Source organism: Hemicordylus capensis, chromosome 7 (genome assembly GCF_027244095.1).
Source record: "Hemicordylus capensis ecotype Gifberg chromosome 7, rHemCap1.1.pri, whole genome shotgun sequence".
Taxonomy (NCBI): domain Eukaryota; kingdom Metazoa; phylum Chordata; class Lepidosauria; order Squamata; family Cordylidae; genus Hemicordylus; species Hemicordylus capensis.
Window position 1 is genome coordinate 27,969,610 of NC_069663.1, and position 23,708 is coordinate 27,993,317.

Sequence of the window (23,708 nt, forward strand, 5' to 3'; positions counted from 1 at the left end):
CAGGGCAAGGGTTTGGAATTCTCAAACGACCATTTTGCCACAAATTAAATTAGCCACTGCTGTGCAAAACACCTCCCACAAGACATTCATACCAAAGGAGATTGAGAAGAAACAGAGACACCACCACATCAATCAAAAATGTCATTTATTTGCTCTTGTGAGGTTTCCTTTCCCTTTCAAAATCCACTTTTTTGTTTGTTTAAAGACGTACCAAACAATTTTTAACCACATTTTAGGTATATTATAAGGGAAAGACAACCACAAGGATGTGAAGAAGGATGCTAACACTACCAAAAGTTTATTTACAAGAGTGGGAGGAGATACTGAATTTATATATTTTTAAAATGGTACCCAGTCTGAGGAGGGTGAAGGAAAATTCCCTGCTGTTAAATTAAAAAGCAACTGCTATAAATAAAACAGACATTTAAAAGACACAAAATCTGCTAAGTGATGGGGTGTATGTAGAAAAGGCCAGCAGCCTCTTGAAGAAAAGTGCATACATTCATTTCCCCACAGGGTATGGTTTAATTAAGCAGCTCCACAGCCTTCTGGGTGAAAGGAAGAGAAGAGGAAGGGGGCTGCTGTTGGAACTTCCAAAGCCAAGCCAGATCTTGTCACAGGACTCTGGAGCTTGGTCCGGCTGGAGAAAAGAGCAGAATTCCAAAGCCCCAACAACTCCTGAGCTTGCCCACTCTAGTACCGTAACCACTAGAGACCAAAGACTTTGTATACTAACTAGTGAAAGAAAACCCAAAGGCTGACTCCCACTCCAAGACACACACACACACCCACACACACACACCCTCTATTTGGACATATGGACACGTGTGCTTGTTCCTGTGTGAATGAGGGCACCTGCATCCATTTTGAAAGTGAACTCAAAATGCAGGTCCTTGAAATGCATTGTACGGAGAGGACACGTGGTCTTGTACCTGTGTTCAACAGAATGTATGAATAGCTGTACCTGTGTACACTGTATATAGATTGTATGAGTGTTGAACACAACACAGGAACAGAGACACACACACACACACACACATTCTCATTTGGCTGCTATTTCCCAATGCCCGAGAAAAAACACCGCATTTTGTGCTCCATGCCGAGGCCAACCTGACCCGTTCTCACACCCCACCCCTCATTCCAGCCCCTCACTTCCTGCTTCGCCACACTCTCCCACACACCCCTTCTCTCCCTCTTGCTCTGCTTGGAAGCGTGCCTAAATGGGAAAACGTCCCTGTCCCGTCGGCTGGATGGCCCTTGCCCCCCCCCCCGAAAGAGATGCTCAATGCAATCTCTGGCACAGTGACTCCCCGACAGTCCTGGACACACTCCCGCAGCTAATTCCACAATTGGGCAATCACTGGGGCGCTGGAATGTTTGCTTTGGCTGAACCTCATGACAGCTGAAGGGTCACATCAACCCACAGGAGGAAAAAATACTAAATTTTAAGAGGTTGGGAACCCTGCACCGCCACCCCACTGCCAGCAGGGACTGCTGAAAGATGCAATATTTTCAAATGGGGAGAGGATTCAAAATAATTTCGGAAGGGAAGGCCTTTTTAAAATGAGGGGATTTGTTCAAAGGAAAGGGAGAGTCAAGAGGGTCACATCTCTGCAGAATCCTTGGCGGTTATTTAAAACCACAATAATACCTAGAATGCCCACTGCAGCTTAGGAGCAGTTCCAAATCGTCCAAAAGAAATCCTGTCTAGTTTATGTCTCCAGGAACCTGTAAAAGGCACGAAGGCTGCCTTCAGAAAATGGAAGCCTTGCCCAAACTAGGAGAACAAAAAAGGAACATATATCCTGGCAAAATAAATGTGACCTGAAACCAAGGTGGGGGGGGGGAGAGGAATGCATTGCCAAAAATATAAAGCCCAACAATTTTTTTAAAAAAAAAGTTAAATGCATCAGAAGCAGGAAAATGGCCAGGGAGGCAGTTGGACCCTTCAAGGACAAGGGAGTGAAAGATATTCTAGGAGGAAGGAGATTGGAGAATTGGTGAATGGATTATTTGCGTCTGTCTTCGCAGCACAGGATGCTGAACCTACCTGTGCCTGAACCAGTAGTGGCTGGTCCTAATGAGAAGTGTGTGTGTGTGTGTGGGGGGGGCTGTATAGAGCTGTGTAGTTAATGCAAGCTCTACTTGATGAATGGCCAGGCTGCAGGCAGCACAGCTCTCGGGCAGGGCAGGAGAGAGAAGAAAAACCTGAGCTGCCCCCTTTGGCGTCCTCTGGCTCATTAGGACAAGCCACTACTAACTAGCCTGAACTAATCTTTCCAGGAAGGGAGTACAAAGAACTGTATTATAGGAGAGAAGATCTGAAGTTCTAGAGCTCATCCACAAATTAAAAGTTAACCAATCTCTGGGCCCAGATAGACCCACCCAAGAACCCTTCTGCCAAATAATTCAAAAAGTGAAATGGCTGATCTCCTTACAAAAACATGTTACTAAAATCCGCTCCTTACTTGGGGACTGGTGAGAATCCAATGGAACACTTTAAAAAAGAAAAGAAAAGAGAGAGCTTGGGGACAGCAAAAGGCCATTGTGGCTGGGGATGATGGAAGTTGTAGTCCAACATCTGGAGACCCAAGTTCGAGAAACTCTTATTCAGAACTGTGCTAAGAAGTGATTTTCTGACTGTTTTAGATGCCACAGAGACAGAGAACGGCTGTGCTTCTTTTCATCTGGGACTTGCTTCTTCCCATTACGGCACACCAAGAAACCCTCTCAATCCGTACGCTTATAAACAAGGCAGATTTTAACAAAGACGAGTTGAGCCATCATAGTTCCTGCTTCTAGCAGGAACCAAAACCTGATCTCAATCTGAAGAAGAAATATACTTAAAAAAAAAAAATTCTCCACTTGCATGTTTGATTAACGTCCCGCTGGCACTCCCCTGCTGACGCCAGAGAACCGACTTTAGCAGCCTTGGCGAATGACACCCAAGAGCGAGTGGTCAGAAGATGGCACGTCTTCAGGAAAGGAGCAGACCATTCCTGGGGCGTGCCCATGTCCATGTCCTCCTCCGTCTCCATCCTGAAACAGAGCTGCAGCTGCTGCACATCACCAACCTCTGGTCCCCAATCCCTCGCCTTGCTTCGACTCCCCCACCCCTGCTCTGGGCAAGGTCCGGCCGGTGGGCCCCACTGCTGTCTCCTGCAACTCCAGCCTCCAGGTCATGTGTTTGGGGGCGCCTCCAAGGCCGTGCCGTTGACCTTCCTGGTGCTCGGCTGCTCTGGCGTGGCCAGAAGGGGATGGGTCAGGCTGACCTGGGCGTTGCTGAAGGAGGCGAACCGCCCGCTGCCACCAATCTGGATGTTGACGGTGGTCGAATAGCTGGCCCTCTGTTGGCTCTTCTCTGCCCAGCGAGCCGGCTCCCCGTTGCCCAGGGAGGCCCGCTTGGGGCAGCCCTCTCCCTCCAGCTCCCTCCTCGGAGGGCTGGCCCCACATTCTCTGCTCACGTACTTGGAGCAGAGGCCTGGTACATGGGGCCACTTGATGCTGCCCAGTTCCTGAGAGCCGAGGCAGCCCCCGGGGGGCGGAGCAGGGTCGCCGCGCTCAGTCCCCATGGCGCACCCCGATGATACGGGCTCTCCGTTGGTGGCGGGGCTCTCTGCCAGTCTCGGCAGGCTGTTGCCACGGGGCCTGGGGCCGCAGTGAGGTGAAGCGGCCAGGCCCAGCCCCGAGTTCAGAAGCAGGGGCACCGGGGAGGCGACGAGGGGGGGCGGCTGCTGCCCGTGAGGGGGGGCCCCCAAGGGGCTGAAGGTGCAGCTGCGGGGCCCGGCCGGAGGTGGGGAACAGACCCGGGCTCTCCCCGGCGAGGGCGACGGCACACGGGAGTTGGGCTCTGAGGCGGAAGAGAAGGGCACGCAGTGTCCAAAGGGGGCCGGGGCCGCGGAGGCCGAGGCCCAGCGGCGGGAGGACGAGAGGGGTCCGGGGCTGCAGGAAGGGGGCTCCAAGGCCCCCTGGGGGCAGCCTCTGGGGAGCAGGGCCTCGGCCTTCCCTGCACTGCAGCGGGCCTTGGGGGCCCCCTTGGGGAGGAGAGCTAGAGGGTCCGCCGGGAGTCGCGGGGGGGCCCAGCTGGAGGGAGGGGGCCTGGGAGGGGCTGGCGGCTCCTCGGGCTGAGGCGCCCCACTTTTCTTGGCCAAGCTCTGGCTGATGCACGAGGCTGCGATGTATCTGGAAATGGCCGCCGCACTGGAGGAGAGGCACCGGCGGACCGGCGAGGGTGGCAGCAGCTTCGGAAGAGCCGCGGCTGGGCGCTGCTCTTGGGCCGGGGCCGCTGGCCGGGAACCGGAGCCTGCTGGAGCAGGGGGCTCCTGGGGAGGCGGCGCGGAGGAGCTGCGAGTTAAGGGGGCTTCGGAGGACGCCGGCGGCAGGGGACTGGGGGCCTTGGCGGCTTCCGGGACGGGGCGGGGCTCTGGGGCTGCCCGGCCAAGAGTCTCCCGGGCGGCTTCGGAAGCGTCTGTGCTCAGGCCCTCTCTGGCCACGTCGTCGCTCTCAACATGGTCCAAGGGGACAGGGGCAGCTTTGCTCTTTGCAAGGCTTTCTTCCGGCTGCAGGGGGTCAGCGCTGGTGCGGGGGGCCCCCCATTCCTGCACCTGGGGTGAGGCCCACTCGCTCGTCCGTAAGGTCGAGGCATCAGCAGCTAATGCGGGCTCGGGGTCCTCTTTACGGCCTGAAGAGGCGGCAGGGTTTGCTGCCTCCGACTCCCCAGGGCGTTGCTCCGATTCGGAGGAAAGGCTGGACCTCACCGTTTCCATAGAAACCTCTGGTTGGATCCCACAAGATGGCCGCCCAGCCTCCCGGATCTCCCGGCCCAGCTCCGATGCACACGCGGTTTCCACGGCACTTGTGGCTCCAAGCGCTCCTTCTGTTAGCAACTTGGGACACGGAGGAGAAGGATGCCCTCCATCACAACCCTTTTGGGTGGGGGCTGTTACGACCAAGGGATCCACCTTGCACTGGGGTAACGGAGAACCTCCCCTGGGGCTTCGCGGCACTCCTCTGTCTTGGCCGGTGGCTGGGCTGTCCTCGTGGTCAGTGGGCGGCAACGTATCTAGTGGAAGGCGGAGGGGCAGGGAGGCGGAGAGCAGCAATCCCTGCCTCAGTGGACCCAGGAGGTCTGGAGAAAGCAGCGGACGGGGCCTCTCGCTGCACAGCTCAAGGGCGGTTCCCCGGGTGGCAGTGACGAAAGGCACGTTCTCCTGGACGCCGACCACGTGCTGGAGGGGCTCGTGCATGAGGACGTGGCCGTAGATCCGTGGCTCACCTGGGAGGGAGGAGAAAGGCAGGAGGCAGCATGAAAAGCTCAGTTCCTGGCAGGGGGGCAAAGCCCACTGGCTTGCTTAAAGGGCTAGATTAGTCTAGGGCTGGCTGCTGCTGACTACAGATCCCATCACCCCTGATGCGACTGCGGACCGGGTCACAGAACAGGAAGGCAGGGAGGGGTGCAGGAGGGGCCACCACTTCCAGCCCCCCTTCTCAACGGGGGGACGACCCCAACAGGGTTTACTTTCCACTCTGCTCTCTGCTGGGGAGATGGTCACAAGACTCAGGTGAGTCAGAATTAAGAAGCATTTACCTGCCTTTAAATTCTCCCCACCACCCCATTCTGCCCCGCAAGACCACAGATACTGTCAAGAAAAGGCGGAAAGTGGAGGGGAGCTCAGCTGGGCTCAGCGTCTTTGTGCAACCAGCCCTGAACTCCAGGAATAGGGTGGGATAGACTTGATCCTGGAATCAGAGAGTGCTGAAGCAAACCCGAATGAAAACCAGCCCTCTTGTCTTTTCTCCCCTGTGGGAAACAAGAGGGTGGGGCAGAGGAAAGGTTGCTCCTTCCATGTCCCCAGCTGGAGAGCAGCTCAGCTCTGCCGCCCACAACCCCGGTTTGGAACGTGTTCCCCGTCCCGTCCCTCTCTGGTTTCCGTCTTCTCCATCTCTGGCTGCTGTCAACCTACCTACCCACCCAGCCCTGCCTCAAAACACACCTGTTTTGTCAGGCTTTTTGCAGAAATGTTCTTAAACTGTGTTTTATTGTTGCCGTATGTTCAAGAGTTGCCCGCTGCCTGGAGCTTTGTGTGTTATGAAATGGGACTGGCAAACCAATAAACAAAACACAAAGTGATGCATGTGGCTCCTTCCCCAGCGGGCAGGATGCTTCCCTTGGCCTCTCCGCCTCCTGTTCCAGGTCCCACAGGGTGGCAGCCAGGAAAGGGGCTAGCAGGGGCCCTGAGCTGGCACCAGCGCCACAGTATTTCACTTCTGCCCCACAGCCACAACTCACAGGCAGGAGGACTCTTGCTCCCCAAAGTGTGGCGGGCACAGAGCTGCCGCTGCCCGTTCCCCACAAGCCCCCGGCTGGGAGGCCACACGGAGAAGGGCGGCTGCCTACGGAAAAGCCCCCAGCCAAGGGGGGTCCCCATTCCTGCAGCTGGGGTGAGGCCCACGGGCTTGTCCGTTCTGTTGAGGAATCTGCTCATCTGGGCTCGGGATCCTCCTCTTGAGGGCCTGAAGAGACCGCAGGGTTTGCAGCCTCGTCTGACTCCCCGGACGTTGCTCCCGTGGTGGGCCTGGGACAGGAGGCGGAGAGGCCAAGGGCCGCATTCTGCCAGCTGGGGAAAGAGACACACACCTTCTTCTTCTTCTTCTTCTTCTTCTTCTTCTTCTGTTTGTTTGCCGGTCACATTCAGAACACAAAAAGCTCCAGGCAGTGGGCAACTCTTGAAAAAGACAGCACCACCACCACCCTGGGCTCACTCACAGTGGGGGATGGCAGCTCCTCCTCCTCCTCCTCCTCCTCCTCCTCCTCCTCCTCCTCCTCCTCCTCTCCCCGGGCCCCTGGCCGGGCTCTTCTTGCGAGGGGCCCGGGGCCTCTCCAGCCCCCTCCTCGGGGCCTTCAGCCCGCTGATCTTCTCGCTGTACATCTTTGCCAAGGCTTGGACTTTGCTGAGGATGCGCTCCGAGTTCTCCAGGAGGCAGGGGTCCCCGTTGCTCTCGTAAAGGTCCAGCGAGGGAAGGTAGCCGGGTGGCCCGTCGGTGGCCACAGCCCCACCGCCGGGGGCTCTCTTCTCCGGGTGTCTGTCTGGAACCGAAAGGGGCTCCTCCAGGTCCGAATCCTCCACAATGCACAAGGGCTCCGCGTACATCTCCGGGGTGGGGTACGGCCCCCTGCCTGCCGCCTTACCCACTTGCTTGGAGGCGTCCACAGAGCTGCGCTCCTTCTCCTGCCAAGCCTTCCGGATCTCTGCGCAGGATTTGAACTCGGGCTCCTCAGACTCCTCCTCCAAGCCACACCCACGCTCCGGCCCCCGACGGCTCCGTTCTCTCCAAGACCGGGTGCCGCTCTGCCCCTTGTCCGACTTCTCGCAGCCAGCCTGCAGCGGCTTTGCCTCGCCCCTCCGGGCATCTTGGGACGCGTCCGGGGATTGGCTGCTGTCAGAGCAGCTCCGCCCCCTCTTGGAACGTTCCGGGCTTGTGGGCGGCTGACTCCGCCCCTCCTCCCCATCCTCATGGCAAGGAGGCGGCTGGGTGTGGCAGGACCGGCTTCGGACCCTGCCCGCATTCTCACGGCCGGCGGGGCTGGGCGCTGGGCGGAGCTTCCCGAGCCGGGCCCCGCCCCCTTCCCCGCCCCGGGAGTCGTTCTGCTTCAGGAAGCTGTTGAAGCGGAGGATGGACTCGCGGACCACGCCGGCAGGGACCGAGGGCACACCCTCCCTCTTGCCGAGCCCAGGCGGCCCCTGGCTCTCGGCCTCCACCCCCTCGTAGTAGCTCTTGATCTTCTCGATCAGCAGCCAGTCATCCTTGGTCAGGGTGGAGTCCCGCCCGGGCCCCCCTTCCGCTTGGACCCTCTTCTGGTCTCCGCTCGGGGGCCCCGAGGCCGACTGGGGGGGTCGGCTCGCCTCCTCAGGGGGCAGGCCCTCCCCATCCGGTGGCCCCTGGCCCGCGTGGGCGGCTCCGGCAGACCCCTCTGGCTTGCCGTGGGCGTCCTCCGTGGCCAAGTCCTCCAGGACGTGGAGGGGAGACGGGCCGTTGGACTCTCCGCGCTGCTGCTGCTGCTGCTGCTCCTCCTCCTCGGAAGAGTCGCTGGCAAAGGGGTGGCAAGGCGTCGGGGGCGGCTGGTCCTGGGGGGAGTCAGCGGCGCCAACCGGGGGCCCGTCCTGGAACCCACGCTTCGTTTCCGGCTCCTCCTCTGACTTTCCCAAGGCGTCGTCTTCTGAGGGCTGACCCTGGAGGAGGATGAGAGCAGAAACGGGAGCACGTAAAAGTATGCTAAGGCACTCCCCATGGGCAGTGCGAACACTGTGGGAGGCTTCTGGCTGGCGTGCAAACGGTGATTTGAGCGAGTGGCCGTTTATTTCTAGTGGCAATGAGTTCCATAAGTCTGGAGAGAACGGCACAATCACAACGCCTGCCACCTGCAACGGTGAAGCTGCTCCCAAGGTTTCAAACAGAGCCCACGAGGCCTCCCCACTCCCTGATGTTGACCCACCCACAGTCGGGCACCTCCTCCTCCTCCACTACCTGTGGAGCCAAGCTGCTCCTCTCTGGACCCCCTTCCACGAAAAGTGTCCCCTCCATCCCATTCTCCTTGTCCAGGCTCCGCTGGCTAAGCAGTTCTAGGATCTCCTCGGTGATGGACAAATTGGTAGGGATGGCCTCCTCGCCCAGAGAGAACTCTGCCTCCCCGTCCTCTGGGTTGGACTCTTCTGCCTCCACTTCCATCCTGCCGGAGACCAGGGTGTGGGCGCTGCTGGGGAGATGGAGCGACTCTGTGGCTGTGAAGAGCTCTCCTTCGCTGTCCGCATGCTGCAAGTCGGGAAGGCAGGCGTTACTGTCCCTCGCTACGAGATCCACAGAGCACGATCCACATGCATGACAGAATAACGTCAGAAGAGAGGCAGGTCCCTGCCCCAAGGAGCATGCCACCGACATTTCAGCAGTGGGAGGGGGACACAGAGGGGTCAGAGGGAGAGGAGAGGCAACAAGAGAGAAATAGGAGGAAAGGCAGTTGCAGGTTCTGGTTGTGGGAGTAAAGGGAGAGGCTGAAAGCTCTGCAGAAGAAGCTGGCTTTGAGGGAGAAAGGATGCAGCTAATCCAGAAAACTTCCTGGCCACTGAAGGCAGGAGGGATGAAGATCAACCAGTCCACCCAGCACTGCCCGCTCTGCAACCCTTGCCACTTTACACAGGTGACTTCGGCATCTGGATTCTTCTCCCTCAACTCAGCAGGCCAGAGAGCGGCCAAGTGCTGCTTGCATTAACAATGTAAACAAACCCCTCTCAGGCACTGCCGCAACCTAATTGCTTGTTTAAACCTCCATGTAAAACTAGCACAAGGAGATGGCAAACTGTAAAATGCGGAGGTGGCCAGAGGCCCAACGTTGCAGCCGGCCAAATCAGGCAACTTCTTTGCTCTGTCCTGGAGCCTGAGCTTTGGGAACTTTCCATCGACCGACCGAAGTGGAGAGCAAGGCTCGGAATACCCCACAGCTTCAAGGAAGAACGAGTCACATTCTTGGGCTGACAATGAGACGGGCCCACAAGATAATCCTGAGGTTTAGGCCCTCAAGAGGATTTGGTGCCCAGGAAGGGAGCCCATTTCTTGTCCCATCCTCCAGCGTCAGAGGACAGCATGTGCTGAGCTCCTCCCAAGATGGTCCCTGCGGGAAAGATCAGACTGCCTCTGGGGCCCAAGCTAATCCACGCCTTATCAGTCCTTCATCTGAATTCTTCCATATCAGTCTCTCAGGACCAGAGAGATGGGGGAGTTCCGTGATTGGAACCCGCCCCCCGCCAGCGATTTTTTTCCTTTTCCAAAAACAGCTGCAGCATGCATGAGGAGAAGGGTTGGGGGCCTTTGGCCATTATGGCTGGGGATGATGGGAATTGTATTCCATCATCTGGGGACCCAACATCTGAACTCTGGGATGGTACCTTTCACGTAACTGAAACTCTAATGTCTCCTGTCCTCTTCTGCTTTATCACACAGGTCTCCCATACATTGGGAAACCACAGGGACTAGAACCTTAGAAGGGGGATTTCTTGCTCTGGGAAACACTCCTGCATCAGCAACAGCCAAATGACTACGGAGGCAAGATGGCATGACCAGGTCACCTACCTTTAACTTGGTCGTCTCTGGGAGCAGAGGGGAATAAACAAAAGAGAAGGAAGAAAAAAACACCATCAGAAGCAATGATAAAGCAGCTGGAGCTTGTGATAAACATGGAAAATCTTTGCGAACCATTCTAGAAGGGTAGCCATGTTGCCTTTAACAGGGATTAGATGTTGTTGACTACAACTCCCAGAATTGCCAGCTGCAATGGCTTTTGCTTGGGGATGATGGGAGTTGTAGTCAACACCACCTGGGTATCCCTGTTAGAGGGGACACTGAAGGATATGCGTGGCAGCAAAGCCTACACACACACACGCCCCCACCTCCACCAACCAGCTTCTGATGAAGCCGGCTCCAGTCTGTGAAATCTTCTGCCACATAAAATATCCTAGTCCTTAAGACTCTTTTGGTGTTTTTAATGGATTCACAAGAGCTGGAGGATGTTAGCAACAGGAGGCAGCCATTTCTCAGGGACTTCTATGAAACACATTCACATTGGACAGGCCCACTGATGGCTTTCAGCCCAGATGCCTCAAATGGAACGTCTGTGTTCAAAAGCAGTCTACCTGCGACTGGGAGATTAGAGGAGGGAAGCTCTTGCTTTCAAGCTCACCTGGTTGCCCACTACAGGAAAAAAGACGCCAGACAGGGAAGACGTTTGGTTCAATCCAGCAAGCTTCTTAATCTTGAAACTTTTACAGATCTATCAATGGCTACTAGTCTGAGGGCTATAGGCCACCTCCAGCCTCAGAGGCAAGATGCCTCTGAATTCCAGTCGCAGGGGAGCAACAGCAGGAGAGAGGGCATGCCCTCAACTCCTGCCTGTGGCTTCCAGTGGCACCTGGTGGGCCACTGTGCGAAACAGGACGCTGGACTAGATGGGCCCTGGGCCTGATCCAGCAGGGCTGTTCTTATGGGATGAGCATACCACAAGCAGTAAAGTGTCTCCCTCTTCTTTGTCACCCCATCATTTGATAACTAGAGGTAGACTGCCTCTGAGCATGGAGGTTTCCTTCAGCTATCAATGCCAATAGTCACGGATAGGCCTATCCTCTTCCAAGCTTTTTCCCAATCCATTAGAAAAAGCCATTTACGCTACTGGCCTACAGCGTCTCTTGTGGCAATGAATCCTCTTTTGGGTAGGGAAAAGAGCCGCTGACCTACATAATTCCCCATCTCCCACAGGGAGCACCCGTTTCCTTATCAGACACTGCCCCCTAGTGTCACTCCGTGGAATGTCCAAAGCCCTTTGCAAAATGCAGGAGAACTTCAGCCACAGCATGCAGAAGTTGGCAGCCCTCCTCCAGACAGAGGTCCCGCTCCTCCACACCCTCCCCGGGGCTTCCAGCATGTCCTCACCAGACTGCCTGCGACCACGGCGATAGGAACCGCTCTTCTCCAGCAGCAAGATGGGGCAGCTGCGCCGGATCCTCTCAGGGCTATACATGCACTCTGGAGGCTCTGGAAGCGGAAAGACGAAAATCGCAAGGGCTGCCTAGCCCAGATCCCCCTTGACCGCCCCCACCCCTTGGCCTGGGGCTTAGCTGCCACCCTTTAAATCCATCTCAGAAATGTTGTCTCTTAACACAGAAAACCAGCCAGACGCGGACATTTCCTGGTCATGCAGGACGGGCCACCAGCAGGGCCTGATGGCTACCCTAATTCTCCCCCTTCCCCGTGAGGACAGAGACGAACAGAAGAAGCTGCCTTCTACTGAGTCAGACCACTGGTTCATTTAGCTCAGTATTGCCTTCAGACTGGCAGCGGCTTCTCCCAGGTTGCAGGCAGGAGTCTCTCTCAGCCCAGTCGTGGAGATGCTGCCAGGGAGGGAACTGGGAACCTTCTGATGCTCTTCCCAGAGTGGCCCCATTATCCCCTCAGGGGAATATCTTGCAGTGCTCACACATCAAGTCTCCCATTCAAATGCAAACCACTCTGCTTAGCAAAGGGGACAAGTCATGCTTGCTACCACCTGACCAGCTCTCCTCTGCTACTCAGAGGGAGACTGCCTCTGAATGAAGGGGTTTCCTTCTGCTATCATAACTAACAACCATTACGAGGCCTCTCTCTTCCCAAGATTGCTTGGTCCATTTTAAAAGCCTTTAAAGCTGCCAGAACGTCATGTGGCAATCAGGAGGGCGCTTTCCAGATTACATGCTACAAGAGGGGTCAAAGGCTTTGGCTTGGCAGGATCGTATTGAAAACGATCCCCAGAATCTCAAACCCCTGCAACGGGGAAACCGAGCTATTTTCCTGCCACGCACTTGCAACGTTGTAGGACTAAAATGCAAAGATAACACCCGAAGCATGGAAGGCATCCGAAATGTGGGCGGCACCTTTTTTGTCAGCGCAGGGATTGCCGTGTCACAACACAGGAAGTCCGGAAGCACACTTGGGAGGAGATCCGTAGTGACCCTGTGGTAGGGTGTGATCTGGAAAGCGCCCAGGAGAAGGAGCAGAGCCGCCCCCTTGCCACCTCCACCCCTTGCTGCTGCTCCTCCAGATGGGAGGGGGCCCCCTTCCCCTCCCAGGGGCTTGCAGAGCCACTAGCTGCCTGGCAGGGGACCCGGAGGAGGAGGAGGAACCCATCAAGGCAGAACACCTTTCCTAGTTTGCAGGGGCCTCGTTCTTTCCTAGTTCTCCCTAAGGTGCTCTGGGAGCCTTGTAAGCAGGGTTTAAAAAAAGCTTGAAGAAAGAAGCCATCCAAGCTGCTTCTGCTGCACGCAGCCCTCGGGACTGCCCGGCCCTCCCTTACCCGACTGCCGCCTCCCGCGGGCACACCCTCTGGGCTCATCCAGCCACGGAGAGGGCAGGGGCTTCTTCGGGGACTCCGAGCTGAAGACGGCTTCTGGGGGACCTGCAGGGAGCAGCAAAGCCCAGTGTGAGGAATGGCGGGACCCTCTGGCCCGCCTGCAAGGGGAGCGCCGGTGGGGAGGGGCAGAGGCGGACACTTACTCTGGAAGCTGTTCTCCAGCAGGACTTGCTTCGCCTGTCACAAAAAGCAAGGGAGGAGGAGGGTCAGGCACTGCTGGGAGCAGACTCCCATGCCTGCGGAGGAGGAGAACCGGCTGTGGACGGAGGGGGGCCGCTAGGCCGGGGGCGGCCCTTTCACCAGGCAAGGCGAGGGGCTGCCTCGGGCAGCAGGATCTTGGGTGGCCAGCAGGGAGGCAAGACACCCCCAGCCTCACCCCTGCAGCAGGCAGAGTTGGAACCCCTCTGACCCTGGCAAGCGCTGCACCAAACACCTTTCCTCAGAAAGCCTGCAAGGAGCAGGAGGGGAGGAGAGGTGGCTGCCGGCAAGCTCCGCAGACACTGGCCAGGCTGGGTTCTGGAAGGGGCTGCCTGACCTCTCCCCGCTCAAGGTCATGGGGCAAGGCCGCATTTCACACCTCGCCTGGGGCACCACCGTACCGTGGGCCACCCCGACCCAGGCCAACGATCCTCCCCATCTCTGGCAATTTGAAAAAAACACCTGAAAACCCATCTTATTTCGCCCAAGCTTTCTCAGTTTCCTAAATTTTTCTTTAGGTTTTAATCTCTGGTTTATTTTTAAATTGTTAAATTTTTTAAAGTTTTTTTGTATATGTTTTTAACTTGTTTTATGCTGCTGTTAAGTGCCCAGAGACAAAAGTTTGGGGCGGTGTACAAATTTGAGAAATAAAATAAAATACAATAAAATAAATAAAATTAAGAAAAAAATGTTGCCCACTCTGACAGGCAGCATTTCTCCTAGTACTCAGGCAGGAGAGCCCTTTACTGCCATCTGCTACCTGAAATTCTTTTAAGTGAAGAGAGGAGCTATCAAAGCTGGGGCTTCCTCCATGCAAAGCATGTTTTCAGCTTTATGACTTGCTTTATACCAAGTCAGACTATCGGTCCATCTAGCTCAGTACTGTCTACCCAGACTGGCAGCGGCTTCTCCCAGGTTCCAGGCAGGAATCTCTCTCAGCTCTATCTGGAGATGCTGCCAGGGAGGGAACTTGGAACCTTCTGTGTGTGCACACATGTGCAAGGCCCGAAATGGGCTGAAAATGGCCCGACTGCCATGATTTGAGAGGCAGGTGGGCCCACTAGGAGCTCTTGCTGCTGCCATGCAGTGGCAGTTTAAAAAGTTTTAAAAGTAGATTTAATTTTTCCCCACCCCCACAAGTGGCAGATTAACGCATAGGCAAATTTGCTGCTCCTCAAAATTTGCTGCCGTAGGCAAGTGCCTACTTTGCCTATGCGTTAATTCGTCATTGCTTACAGTGCTCATGCATGTAGTCTCCCATGCAAATGCAAACCAAGGCAGACCCTGCTTAGTAAAGGTGATGATCTCAACCCTGCTCTGAGCTGACCAGTTACTTCCCCAGGATCCTAGAAGATTCCAACCAGCAGGCAAGAACAGATGTTTCTGAAACCCCTCTTACCTTCTGAGGGATGGATGCCGGGTGATTCTCCACTATTAAACGCTTCAGGTAATGGATCCACAGCCGTTTCTCTTCCTGGTTTCTCACCTGTAGCAGAGACAGCAGCAAGCATTGGGGTGGATTTCCACAGCACCGCAGCCTCGGCACATTTCGCGTGGCGATTCCCCAGCGCCACATCCAAGAACTCTGCTGTGGGCTTGACATATTCCAGCTCCCAAGCCTGGACAGGCTGTTTTACATATCATGCAGGTTGTTGGCTAATTGTGCAGAAGTGGTGGGTGTGCCTTTTTCAAAAAGCTCTGCGATTATACGAGCCAGAGGGAAGCAGCCATTTAAAAATAAAATGTACATCTTGCTTGCTATTCTTTGTTTCCTGCAGGATTTGGGGTACAGTTGGGCTCCTACTGCTGAGAATTGGGCAAAAACAGGGAGCGAGAGCAGAGCATGGGAAGGGGTCAGAAAAGAAGGTGGGTCCATTTCTAAAGCCAAGGCGGGCATCTGCAGAGATTCATGAGCTGTCAAAAGGGCAGCCAGGGACTCTCCTCACCCGCCCCCACTGCCTTTTCTTTCCAAATTTTTATTGTTAACCTAATTGCAATACATATACAACTAGATCCTAGACATGTTTACTCAGAAGTAAGTCCCACTGTGTCCACACTATGCACAGGAGGCTGCAGTTCCATGCACTCTTTCTGGGGAGTGAGCCTCACTGCACTCAGCTGGACTTGCTTCTGAGTAAACCTATACAGGGCTGAGCTGCAAACCAGAGGTCATGACGGAGGGCAGAAAGAGGCAACCAAGTCTTACATATTCAATAATCCAACGCCCCAGTTACCCGAAACCCTATAACCCTATCAGCATCTCTCACTATGAATACTGTTTAAACAAACAAGGCAAATCTTCAGGAATTAAATCCAAGGGTATTTAAGAGCAGGCCTTCTCGGTCACAAACCCCGCCACCAACAACAGAGGGCTGGGCTTGCCCAAGGATATTGGAATGCACTCTGGGTCAAAACCAGAGCTTCTCAATGTCTGGCTGCCTTTAAAGAACAAACAAACAAAAAACAAAAACCACCCTTACGATGCACCTGTTCTCTTAGGCTTTTCATCATTATTTTTTAAACGATATCATTTTTAGGGTGGTGTTTTTACTTATGCTGTATTTTTGAACAATGCACACCACTGGCGATTTATACATTAGGCGGTTTACAAATAAGACAGACAGACCCATCTGAAGTTGTTGCTTGCAAACAAATCCCGTTTGGAAGAACCTGAACACTCCGTCCCACCTTGCCCTGGCAAACCAGGGGCGGCTCTAACATCTTCCCAGCCTGCTGCTCAGCACTTCCTATTGGCTTAAAATTTCTCCAGAACTTAACAAGATTTACACACACACACACCCAGCCCCATTTGGAGCCCAGTGGGGCAGAGGGGCTCACCTGGACAACGTGCTGCTGCTTGGGGATGGACAGGTCGGAGATCTTGAAGCTCATGGGGTCCTTGGTATTCTCCTGCAGGGCCAGGTTGCAGCACTGATTTGCCAGGGCAAGAAGAAGAGGAGGGAAGGTCAGCATCTCCTCGGCCCCAGCGCTTTGGCGGCTATTCATCCCGCGGGAGGAGAGCTGGGCTGGTAGCAGCAAGCAGGACTGGGCCCCTGAGCTAAGCAGGGTCTGCCCTGCTTGCATATGAAGGGGAAACTAGAAGTGTGAGCAGCACTGGAAGAGATTCCCCTTAGTAGGGGATGATGGGGCCGCTCTGGGAAGAGCAGAAGAAGGTCCCAAGTTCCCTCCCTAGCGGCATCTCCAAGATAGGGCTGGGAGAGATTCCTGCCTGCAACCTTGGAGAAGCCGCTGCCAGTCTGTGCAAACAATACTGAGCTAGATGGAGCGAGGGTCTGACTCAGTCTATGGCCGCTTCCTCTGTTCCTATGGGAGCAGACAGAGGTCAGCTCTTTAGAGCCGTGGGGCTGCTCTTGAAGCATTCAGCCCAAACACACTTCTCCTCAGCAGGGTTGAGCTCTCTAAAGGACAAGAGCCTGCCTGAAACCACGGGAGGGGCAAGCTGGCGACACCCCACGGCTCGGAGACACACAGTGAGGTCCCTTTTTGTATCATGCCTGTCTCCACCATGACAGAGCGCTTTTTTTAATTTTACGTTGGTCTTCAGTCCTGCATGACCCTTTTTATATTCAAATCTGCCTTCAGCCTTACGTAACACTCGTTACCCTTGTACAGGGGGGATCGGGCGGGACTGACACTTGCCCAAGGGGGCATACAGAGTCCATAACAGAGGTAGGACTGGAACCCAGAGCCCTTCCCCAGATCTAATCCTGCTTTTTGAGGCTCTGGACCGTGTTAGCTTATGCAGTTCCTAGAGTGCTCTAGAGGACTCTTAACAAAATATACACTTGATCTGAAAGTCCCCTATATGGGGGTGGGGGTGGATTTGTCCTGGGGGGCTCGTGTGTGAGATTTATGAGAGCTACACTATAGAATTCACTTGGAAACCTACAGCTTCATTCGCTGTTGGTTCTACAACCACAGACTGTCTTAATTTACTTTTGATGATGGTCAATGGACTCCAAAACAGAATTAAAAGAAGGTCCAATCACTCCGATTAAGTCAAACCGCCCCCGCCCCCCCAATGTCTAATAGAAGACAAGGAATCAAGGAAAAGCAACAAGATCCTAAACTACCCCCCCAAGAGCCCGATTCAGACATTACGGTATGCTGTACGGGTGTACAGATGTCGGCCTATACATGCATGCATGTGTTTGTGTGAATGACTGTACCCATGTTCTTTTTAAAAGTGAACCTGGATACAGGCCCTTCAAATGCAGGCGACAGACAGGAAGCCTACTGCTGTACCTGTGTTCAACATAATAGGTGAATGTCTGTACCTGTATACAGTACAGTACACCCCTTGTACAAGGGATGAACAGAACATGCGAATGGGCCAAAGCACCACCAACCAACCTTTCAAGGCCAACCCAACAACTGCTCCCCATATTCACTGCCACAGACAAAACCTTTGCCACACACAGCTAAGGCCACCCTAGGGCAGGGTTTCCCAACTCCGTCTGGATCCCCTTTGGCCACCGGGGATGATGGGAGTTGTAGTCCAAGAGCATCGGGAGGCCCAAGGTTGGGAACCCTTGCCCTAAGATTCCCATCAAATCTTTCCCACAGAACTCAGCAGAGGTACCCGGCTGGGCAGCCAATGCAGGAATGACCACTGCCCTGGTGCACTCCCGAACAGGAACAGAACTGGAGCACCCTGACGGCTCCCAGCTCCTGGGCACGGCATGGGCAAGCCCTCAAGGGCAAGGAGGCAGCAGCCCCCCACTCCAAGGACAGGCCACAAAACCTGGCCCTGCCCCCTCACAAGTGGGGCTTCTGTGTGCTCCTCCCAGGCCCCCCTCCTGCACCCAGCCCCGCTTACGAAGATGTGGCTCTTGTAGACGAAGGCCTCCCCGCGCCGCTTGGCAATCAGGACCACCTTGCTGAGGAGGAAGAAGACGCGCTCCTTGCGGGCTCGGGGCGCCCGGAACTGCCCTTCCAGGACCAGCTCCCCAAAAGCCCCCAGTTCCGGCCCGGCCCATCCCACCAGCCGCTCCTGGATCTCCTGAAAAGGACAGAGAGGGTGCAGAGGTGAGGGCAGGCTGGGGACCAACTGGCGCTCAGAAGCGGGAGAGCGAGAGCTGCTCCACCGGAGCCTCCTTGCACCCAGGCCATTGGGGAAGGGCTGGATTGTCCAGCAGTCTCTGGCGATCGAAGGCTCCAGGGGGGTCAGGCTGGCACCACTCCGGCTCTCCAGCTTTGGCTGGACTACAACTCCCATCATCCCCAGTCACAGTGGCCAATAGTCAGGGATGGTGGGAGATGTAGGCCAACATTTGCTCTAGGTGAGAACAAGGGCCCGTGTTGATGGGCATGCGGGAGAGGGACTTCTCCGCTGGGCTGCAGAATTCAACCCCTGCTCACTGGGCAAAGAGGCACCTTTTTAAGATGGTGATCCTCTTTATTGAGCAGGGGGAGAGTAACTGGCCCTCTCCACCCCCCAGCACAGCATCTCTCCAGTGACTGTTGCTGCTGGTGTCTCTCTTGTCTTTCTTGTTAGATTGTGAGCACCTCGGGACAGGGACCCATTTAAAAATTTATTTATTTATTATTTCTCTGTGTAAACCGCTTTGGACACTTGTGTTGAAAAGCGGAATATAAACAGTGGTGGTTGTAGCGCCTTGCTCCAGCAGATCTGGCTGGCCCCCTGCTTGTTGGCCCTTAGACAGCAAGGAAAGGTTCCTCTCGCTTCAACATGCCTTTGGCATCACCATGCTTGGAGGGGCCACCCCTGACTTTTCAAAGCTGGGCCGTCTGCCGTTGTGCAGCCCTGCTTTCCAGCATTAACATGTGCTCAGAGCTGCAGCTCAGGTCTCAGAACCGCCAAACATTAAACGCCACCTTCAAAAGAGACACCAAGCAACGGTCTTCTCCTCTCCGTGTGCTCTTTTGGAATGGCAGGGTGAGCATCTCAGCAGCAGGATGGAGCATTGAGAAGAAATAACCGAGGAGGACAATGAGCATCATAAATCCATCCTCTGCTCTTGGAGACCCGCCAAGATGTTTAAAAACCCCGAACTTGAATGCTTTCCCCAAAAACAGAGCAGTGATGATTTTTATCCAAGCAGATGTTCAGTGGCTGAGTGTGAAATGCAGCTCCAAATGAATTCCAAAGCTTTGTGGATCCACCTCCTGACTAGGATGCAAAATTCAGCATCTTGGTCTGGCAAAATCTCCTCTCTCTCTCTCTCAAAATGAGACAAATAAGTTTCTAGCCGTCAAGTTTGAATGTGAGCAACACATTCAAGCATTGCTTCCTGGGGGCAACAGCTGGGGGTACCTCTGAAGACAGATTGCTTTGAAGACAGTTCCAAGTGATCGTGGCACACCCGTGACTAGCAGCAGTAACACAGATATACATTTACCTACATTTACAGAGGACAGAGAATTTAACAATCAATCAACCAATCAAATTTAGGCCAAGGGTGCAGAATGTGTCTGGCCGGAGTGCTGAATCTTCCGTTTCTTTCCGTAGGGGCTCATCCTAGCGAACCAGCAGGGTGCCCAAGGAGGCAGCTTGGGTTCCTCCTCTCTCTCCCGCCCCAACTGAGACCTGCGCTGCCTGCAGGCTGGCCATCTGTCAGGTAGAGCTGTGCACTTTACCTGACACATGGCCAGCCTGCAGGCAGTACAACTCTCAGCCAAGGCAGGGGAGAGAGGAGCCCCCGCCCGAGGTGCTGCTGGGAAGCAGAGGAAGCTGTGCCTCCTTTATCCCCGCCCCCCCGCCCCCAGTTCACTAGGACAATCCCCTGCTGGTTTATTTCAGGGTGCCGTTGAGTCTCCTCGTACCTGCAGCCGAGTGGCATGTTCCTGCTTGCGCTTCATGTCGTTGATGTACCAAGCCACAGCGGTCATGGTGATGCTAGCCTCTTCCACAGCATCATAGCCAGGGCTGCTTTTGTCATAGTGCTTGGCTAGCTCCTAGCAGAATGGAGGGAAGGTGGGTTGGGGGTGTGTGTGGAGGAAATAATATTCAGTCAGCACAGAAATCTGCAGCACTGGCATCACACTACAAGGCTTCTAACTACAAATACCCTAGCTTCTGACAAACTGCAGTTTGGTTTAAACAGTACCGTGCTTCTAGTCCTCTTGGCGGTGGTGGGGGCAGGGAGGAGTCTGAAAACAGGCTAGCAGCTTCTGGTAAAGGCCCATTGTCAAGTGGTTTGGTAGATCCACAGTTCAACCAAAGAGGCTTATAGACTGTGGCAAGGAGAGCTGGCCTTGTGGTAGCAAGCAAGCAGGACTTGTCCCCTTAGCTAAGCAGGGTCCGCCCTGGCTGCATGTGAATGGGAGACCACCTGTGAGGACTGTAAGAGATTCCCCTCAGGGGATGGAGCCGCTCTGGGAAGAGCAGAAGAAGGTTCCCAGTTCCCTCCCTGGCAGCATCTCCAAGATAGGGCTGAGAGAGAGACTCCCGCCTACAACCTGGGAGAAGCTGCTGCCAGTCTGGGTAGACAATACTGAGCTAGACAGGCCAATGGTCTGACTCAGTATCTGGCAGCTTCCCATGTTACTCAACAGAAGTGCCATTGAAAGTTGCTCTTAAGCGGTGATGCTGCCCAACAGTCTGGCTGTCAGCCACGGCCATAGAGCCCAAAGACATGTTGTTATGGGGCTATTTCACCATACAAGAAAACAAAACAGAACAAGGAACCCTGAGAGCCTCAAAGGTGCGGCAAGGAGAAAGCATTTAATTCCCCAGGCAGGACCCTTTGATGAATGGGTCGGTCTTCTGAGAAAACATACGCAGGCGCTTGCCCATGGGGATGGGTGCTTTGCAACCGTCATGGCGCACACAGCCCTATATGAAGCGCTGCTGCTTTAATGCCACTTCCAGGAGATTGCAGAAGAGCTCAGCAGAAGCATCCTTTAGGGGCGGAGACTCTCCAGTAGCCGTTGGACTACAATTCCCATCATCCCCTGCCACAATAAATTTACCGCAGTTGTATTCCAGCAACGGCCGAAAAGCCTCCACTTGGCGACTCCTGCTTCGAGTCGCTCCCCCACTAACTAGAGAGTCACGTTGGCCGCCCAGCACTGCCCCTGGGCCTTCCCATCCCTCCCTCCCCGCCTCTCCCCCAACCAGGAACGTGCCCACCCGGCCCAGAAACCATGGAGGGGCTGCTGACCTGCAGCAGGAGATGGTATTTCAGGATGCGCTGGACGGGCTTCAGGAGATACGTCTCCAGGGGCAGCGAGTGGGAGAGGGTGGCTTGCCTCTCCCGGAAGAATCTGGCCAGCGAGTCGTTCTCCATGCATTCCCGCAGCACAGAGACGGAGCTGCAGGTGGGGTGGGGAGGTGAGATGGTTATTCTCTTCAAGAGACAGTGAAGGGGGGAGAAAAGAAGGGGGGAAGAAGCGGCAGTGAAGGCAGAGCGCTGCCCTACACATCTAGGCTTTTGCTGTGCTGAGAGCACCTTGACTTTCACCCCGGTTCATGTTAAAGAGAAAATATGCATGTTGCCAGTCCTTATGAAAATAACAAAGGAGAACACCTGAATATCACACAGGTGCAGAGTTGTTCCAAAGCCTCTTGTTACTGAACCTAAAACTACAGGGCCAGAAAGGTAGTTTTGGAAAGGTTTTGCTGAAAGAGTAGCTTCAGCAGGGAGGAGAGCTGGTCTGGTGGCCACAAGCAGGAGTTGTCCCCTTTGTGAAACAGCAGGGCTGTCGTTAGGGCTGGGCCCCCCCGCTCTTTTAGCCCCCATTAAAACTAACTGGAAGGGGTCCTGCACCGGCTGATTAGCCCCAGTCCCTGCACCCTGCCAGAGCTTTCTGAGTATAGCCCTGCTAAGAAGGATCCACCCTGTTTTGCATTTGAATGGGAGACTACATGTGTGAGCACTGTCAGATATTCCCCTTAGGAGATGGGGCCAATCTGGGAAGAGCATCTGCATGTTCCAAGTTCCCTCCCTGGCAGCATCTCCAAGAGAGGGCTGAGAGAGACTGCTGCCTGCAACCTTGGAGAAGCCGCTGCCAGTCTGTGTAGACAATACTGAGCTAGATGGACCAAGGGTCTGACTCGGTAGAAGGCAGCTTCCTATGTTACTCTTGAAGAGGGGCTTGAAAGAAGAATGGCAGTTTGGGGGTGAATTCTCCATTCAGGGGAGTTCTAGTGGAAATGACGGAAGGGCCTGGAAAGTGTGCTGAGCAGGCGTGAGCCTGAAATCCATACTTACTTAGGGTAGTTCATGCAGTACAAGGTGTAGATGTCAAACTCTTCACTCTGCAAGGGTTAATGGAACAGCATCAAACGCGCACTGAAGCGCACACAGGTCTTATTTGTCTGACTGCCAGCAGGTGGTGCTGTTGCTTGACTTAATACTCGGGCAATTATTGTGGATCATTCCAGTTTCCACTGCCAAGCAGGACCTTGGTTCCAGGAGAAGCCGGGGTGGGCGGTTGGTTCTCTCCCTGCTCACTCTACAGGGCAAAGCTCATCTTCTTAACGACTGAGGGACAAACCCTTTGGTAAGCCCCCAAGCAGAGCATGGAAGCAGCAGCTCCTGCCCAGTGTTGGCCTCCTCAGCAACTAGTATTCAGCAGCACACTGCCTTGGCACATGGAGGCTCCATCATGGCCAACAGATGTTGACGGGCTGCTGCTTCTCCTGAATTCGTCTAATCCCCTTGGAAAGATATCCGGTTTGATGGCCAAACCCAGAATGGACTCCTTGGTCAGACACCAGTTAGGTCTTTCTAGCTTAAAACCAGCACTTGGAACTGGAAACAAACTGGAAGCCAGTGAAGATCTGGAGGTACTAGAGAAAGAGGATTCCTTCCCATCGCAAATCCAAGTTGGCCTCTGTATCCAGAGCCAGACTATGCTTCTGAACACTTTCCCAAACATACTGTGGCAGGGGTGGTCAAGCGAAGACTCTCCAGCTGTTGCTGGACTACAACTCCCATCATCCGTTGCAGCCGGGGGTGATGGGAGTTGTAGTCCAGCAACAGCTGGAGAGCTTTTGCTTGACCACCCTGGACTCGGGGATGCTAGAACATGAAGAAGTCAATCTTATGCAGATGAAATCAAACACTCAGGGTGGAGCGAACAGGTATAAATGGCAGGAACAGTCGACGGAGAGAAAGCCTTACCCTCTGAACAAAGCACTCTGCAACCGCACGAGCACTGGGGTCCCTCTCCATGTCTTCTAGGAGCTCGCTGTTCAGGGAGAGAGAAATGCACCATTGTGACGACAGACATCACGTTGTGTCCAAGGCGGCTTGCAGAGCGCTTTCACAGGCCCCCTATCTACCAACCCTGGATCGCCTATGTAGCCGTCCTGGCCTACCTCGCAAGGCTGTTGTAAAGACAACTGCGCTCATGCAGGTGCAGCACTCTGAGCCTATGGCAAAAGCATGACGGGAAGACGGAAGGATTCTCGTTTTTATTAGCTCCGGTGGCGGCCCCTCTCGACAGGATGGGGCGGGCGAGAGTCCTTTCCCGAAATTTACTGAGGGGATTTATTGCAGCTGGGGATGATGGGAGTTGTAGTTCAGCAACATTTGGGGAGCCGCATGTCGCTGCCTGCGCCTGCCCTAAAGGGTTAACTGCGCTGCATCTT

The 23,708-nt window shown here is 54.8% G+C and overlaps 1 protein-coding gene across 3 annotated transcripts in view; it reads right to left on the bottom strand.

Moving 5' to 3' along the window:
• Positions 1–128: 128 nt before the first annotated feature.
• PLEKHG2 (pleckstrin homology and RhoGEF domain containing G2) overlaps positions 129–23,708 on the bottom strand; it is a 48,031-nt gene continuing 24,451 nt past the window's right edge. Inside the window, exons 5-19 of one of the 3 annotated variants that reach the window (XM_053267967.1) lie at positions 23,239–23,305; positions 22,324–22,370; positions 21,274–21,424; positions 19,934–20,065; positions 17,967–18,149; positions 15,965–16,057; positions 14,526–14,612; positions 13,072–13,105; positions 12,872–12,973; positions 11,476–11,577; positions 10,123–10,139; positions 8,527–8,811; positions 6,812–8,231; positions 6,767–6,781; positions 129–5,275 (exon numbers count right to left, since the gene is read on the bottom strand). In XM_053267967.1, the coding sequence (XP_053123942.1) occupies positions 3,180–5,275; positions 6,767–6,781; positions 6,812–8,231; positions 8,527–8,811; positions 10,123–10,139; positions 11,476–11,577; positions 12,872–12,973; positions 13,072–13,105; positions 14,526–14,612; positions 15,965–16,057; positions 17,967–18,149; positions 19,934–20,065; positions 21,274–21,424; positions 22,324–22,370; positions 23,239–23,305 (4,831 nt within the window). In that variant the 3' untranslated portion in view covers positions 129–3,179. Of the gene's footprint in view, positions 5,276–6,766; positions 8,232–8,526; positions 8,812–10,122; positions 10,140–11,475; positions 11,578–12,871; positions 12,974–13,071; positions 13,106–14,525; positions 14,613–15,964; positions 16,058–17,966; positions 18,150–19,933; positions 20,066–21,273; positions 21,460–22,323; positions 22,371–23,238; positions 23,306–23,708 lie in introns of those variants that run through there. The other 2 variants (XM_053267966.1, XM_053267968.1) reach the window with 2 other exon arrangements.